The sequence below is a fragment of the Adiantum capillus-veneris genome, chromosome 4, assembly GCF_014529385.1.
Source record: "Adiantum capillus-veneris isolate H3 chromosome 4, ASM1452938v2, whole genome shotgun sequence".
NCBI classification, from domain to species: domain Eukaryota; kingdom Viridiplantae; phylum Streptophyta; class Polypodiopsida; order Polypodiales; family Pteridaceae; genus Adiantum; species Adiantum capillus-veneris.
Window position 1 is genome coordinate 119,006,343 of NC_140934.1, and position 4,802 is coordinate 119,011,144.

At 34.5% G+C, this 4,802-nt stretch overlaps 1 protein-coding gene across 1 annotated transcript; it reads left to right on the forward strand.

Moving 5' to 3' along the window:
* Positions 1 to 366: 366 nt before the first annotated feature.
* Positions 367 to 2,960, forward strand: LOC147459888 (uncharacterized). Its single transcript, XM_086511068.1, has 2 exons — positions 367 to 510; positions 642 to 2,960. The coding sequence occupies exons 1-2, from the start codon at positions 367 to 369 to the stop codon at positions 999 to 1,001; spliced, it is 504 nt and encodes a 167-aa protein (XP_086367194.1). The 3' UTR covers positions 1,002 to 2,960.
* Positions 2,961 to 4,802: the final 1,842 nt, after the last annotated feature.

Sequence of the window (4,802 nt, forward strand, 5' to 3'; positions counted from 1 at the left end):
TTGAGATTAAAAGTGTCAACACCTAAAATTCCAAGTGTACCACAAAGTTTCTTACAAAGGCAAAGCCTCTAGCGCTTACGTGAAGGTAAACACAATCGGCTCCTTAAGATACTTTGGAACTTTCAACGTGAAAGGCTGCTTACGAAAGCTATGTTTTTTTCTTCAACTTTGAAAAGTATATACAGAAAAATGAAAACAGTAAAAGTTATTTCAACCTTTTACAGTTTAGTGAAACCTTTTAACATGAAGTGTATTTTTAGAAGGTCATTACTTTTTGTTGTAATAATTCCCTTTCACAATGTGAGAAAACCAATGTAGGCTATGAAAATTAACCAATTGTTTAATACAAGCTATTGTATGTGGTTTATGTATAGATGGTTCTTACAGCTTCAACTAGCACGAGCTTTCCGCACAAGTGGAAACACGTTAAGGTTCCCGCATGTTGGTGGGGAAAAGATTTGGCAGAACAAGAGTTCGGAAAGAAAGCACATAGAAAGAAGTACTTTACTGGTAAGATAGTTGAGTGTGATCATGAGAAGAAAATTGGCGTGCAAAATTTGATGGGTGGTGAAAAAGTGCTATACGATTTGAATGAAAGTATTGTCAAATAGTTTTTGATTAGTGATGATGTTGCATTTCAGGATGGTTTGCAGGAGAGTGTAATTGAAAGAGAAAACAATGTAAGCATGGAAAATGAGAACAATGCATGTAAACACCCTGATGTTTTTGCTAATGGGAGGAGGCGTGTGAGAATTGAGGAGCATAACGATGTAGATTCTTTGATGTATGATGTGGATGGATTGAATGTATATTCTCAATCCAAAACTGGACATAATAGTAAAGGGAAAGAGGTTGTTGATATGATTGAAATGCATGATAAAGATAAAGATGTAGAAAATAGTGCATATGCCTCTCCTATTAATAGTGATTGTAATGGGATGTATGCATTGTGCATGCTTGCAAATGAATGTTCCTCCCCCACTCCTTTGGAAAAGGGTTAATGTAGCAATGTTATGGTGTCCAAAACTCAAGGAGGGCCTAAAAAGGCCAAAATAATGCAAAGTGATGTCATGCCTCATGCTAGTGAGGAAAACTCAGATATGGAATTTGAGGAAGTGGATGATAGTTCTATTGAGCAAGAGTCTGAGGATATTAGAGTGTGTCAAAATGAAACTCCATTTCAAATCTTGGAATGGATGGGTGGAGAGGGAAGAGAGAGAGAGAGCCACCAAATACTTTTTCTCATTTCCTGAATGTATGCCGGACTTTAAACCATTGATTTCATCCCAAAAGCAATTGAGTGCATTTCAGCTTTTTACATCTTTATTTCCTTTGGAGATTGTAGATGCAATCATCAAAGAAGAAAACTGTTATGCAGATGATGTCAGGCATGCAACAAGAGAAAAGTATACTACCATGAGAAGGTGGGAAGGCCTAGATAGGCAATCTTTCTTTAGGTTCTTGACCTTGGTGTTGGCAAGGACTCTACAAGCTCTACCAAACACGGAGGGTTATTGGAGGGGGGATATTAAAGGTGCAGTGAGATATCCCGATTTTGGGAGAAAATGTCACTTAAATCGCTTTCAACAAATAAAGAGATTTTTACACTTGAGAGACAATAATCATAGGCCTCAAGATAAGAAGACCAGAGAGTATCGCTCCTTGCAATTTTTAGAATTAGAAGGGATCTTGAATAAAACTTTTAAAGAATGCTACCAAGTGGGTTGAGAAGTTACTGTCGATGAAAGAATTATACCAACTAGAAATAAAAGAGATCCAATCCGCATGTACCTATCGTTAAAACCTCATAAGTTTGGCATTGAGGTTTTTATAGCCTTTGTGACTCTAAAACTGCATATAATTATCATTTTCATGTTTATGATAAAATTCCTCGAAAGGAAGGGTTGGGGTTTGCAATGGTTAAAAATTTGATGAGTTCCCTCCCAAGCAAAGGTAATCATGTGTTCATGGATAGAGGATTTACCTCTTTTCGATTGCTCCAATGGTTAACTTTTAATGGGTATGCTAGCATTGGAACTATGGTTGTGTCTACAAATAAAAATTTTGGCCCAAAGAGTATGCATGGTTGGAGAAGGGAGCAATGCTGGGCTCCTCACAGTTTGCATATTGCAGAAAGAATGGCTTGTCTGCATGTTGTTGGCAAGATGCCAAACCAGTGTTTGTTGCTAGCAATGTATATAGTATGGGGAATGTAACTTGTGAAAGACAAGTTAAATGTGCAAAAGAAATTTTACCATGCCCCGAAGCTATTGTTAAGTACAATAGCTTGAAAGCGGGATGTGATATATTTGACCAAATGTGTCTTGGCTCTTCATATTCCGTGGAAGAAAGTATGCAATGTTGGAAATGGTGGCATACGGCTTTTTGGGGATTATTGAATGTTGTGTATACAAATGCTTTCATTATATACAAGCATTGGCACAAAGACATCAGTCACCATGATTTTCTTATGGAGTTTCAAACTCTTTTAGTGGATAATGTATTTTGTGAGGAACATCTGTTCACGAAGGGTTCATGCTTCAATTGTTGCATTTAATGTATATGGAGGAAGGCGTGTTCTTGTGAAGGTTGAAGGGCCTTCAAATAATCATTGCAAGCAATGTTGTGAACGACATTAATATACTGTCAATGATGAGAATGATGCGCCAAAGAGGTGGCATACAAAGTGCACCAAGTTGAAGTCTGAAGCATGCAATATTCACTTGTGCCCCGACAAATGCTTTGCGGAATTTCATAGAGACATTCCTTATGAACCATGATTATCCTATGCAAGATTGCTGATGTTTATTTTGATCTTTATTCATGGATCTTTTAGAAAGAAAGTGGCGATGACATTTTTTTATTTTGTCAAAAAGCCCTTTGTAATTCTTCTGCAGAAAGCCTCAAGGTCCAAAGAGCTTCAAGTATTGTCTTTTCTTTAATATTGAAAGAATTTGATTGTCTCACTTTTTTTTTTCTCTGAATAATTTCTCCCCCCCCCCCCCCCCCCCAACAAAACACACACACACACACACGAGACACGAGTCCTGCATTAAAAAAAATGTTTGGCAACCCTTTGTGAAAGTGGAGACATCTATACTTTTTTTAAAAATCAAGTACAAGTACTCTTTGCATGTTATCTTTTAATAGTGGCCAGTAAAGTGGCTCTTCTTTATTATCTCAACTTTATGGTTGTCATCATATTCATTTTATGAAATCGAAAAGCTACTCAATATTTTTCTATTGGGCTCCAGCATTCCATTTTAGTAATCTAAGGAACTTCGAGTACATAGTTATAGTTGAAAGATATAAATGAAACAACCTAAAAGGTAATTTATACAAAGAGTGCATGAAAACATTGTTAGCTAATGAAGCTGCAAATGTTATTTGGGCATAACATATTTTTTAATCAGTTTCTATTATGTCCAATATAAGCTACCCTAAAGTCTTTTTGTTATTAAATTCCATCAATGGAAGAAACTACAATTGCAAATACCACTAAAGTAGCTCCTATTTACCTAGCATATGGCGAGTTTTTTGCTATTCTAAAGAGAAAACGGGACATAGTAGCGTCAAAAAACTATGCCATACTTTAGTATATGCCCCTTGGGATTTTTCTCGGTGAGATTTGACTTGCTTTAAACTCTATAGATGGTCTTTTGAAACAAAGTTGTGAAAAAAAAATTATTATTCACTACCTTTATGGAATTATTTTTTTATGTGTAGTAATTTTTTCAACTAAGCCTTGATATGCTTAACACACCTATGGTATGAATTTTCACTATTATTAGGTCAATTGTGTGGTGATTTTTCTATAAAGAGGTAAAAAAACCACTTTAATGGCTTTTTTGTTACAAGACTAGTGTTAACAATGCCACAAAAGATTCTTTGATAGAGTTCAAACCAAGAATCAATGTTGAAAGCCAGAAGCTTTTTCAATAACACAATAAATGAAGACCATTTTTCGTTTTCATAATGTAGTGTATATGCCCTCATAATAGCGTTATAAGAGGATTACGGGGACAAAAGCCATATATGAGCCCCTAGGGACATTGTATAGTGTATATACTGCCACCATGGCAGTTTTCATATGTAGTGTTCGCAAGTAAAAGGTTCCAAGAGAAGTTGGTGAGTTGCTTAATCTCATTGCCAACAAAGTCTATAAAATGGCTAGGTGTGTTTCACAGCTCCCTTCAGATTCAAAGACCCCATCAAAATCTTCATTAGCTTCAAAAAGTTTTCTCAAATGGACTACAAAAGCAAAAACTCTAGTGAGCTAATCAAGATGTTCAACCCTAAACCACTTAGAATAGTGAAAGGCGATTCATCTAGGTTTATTTTTATACATTTAATTTATATCATAAATTAAAAAGATTGGACCATTCTACATTGTGAGTTAACTTCATTCTATACATTTGAAATGTTGAACTACTCTTTGATTAAGAATATTAATTATTAATTTTATTAAATTTTTAAAGAGTTAAAATTGCTTGATTTTAGCTTGAGTTAAAAGAAAAAAAGAAAGATAATTGAAGAGTTACTACACACTATTAGCAAGCTAGGGTAAATAAATGAAAATTTTATTTATAATTTCTATAATTATTAAAGCTAAAATTGTCTAATTTTAGCCTTAAATTAAAGGAGAAATATATGAAATTAACTTAGAAACTTATAAGATAATTTGTAGAAGAGCCACACACTAATAACAAACCTTAGCAATTATATCCAAATTCTACTCATAATCTTGATATATAAAAAAGCTAAAATTGTTTGATTTTAGCCTTGAATTAAAGAAAAAATGT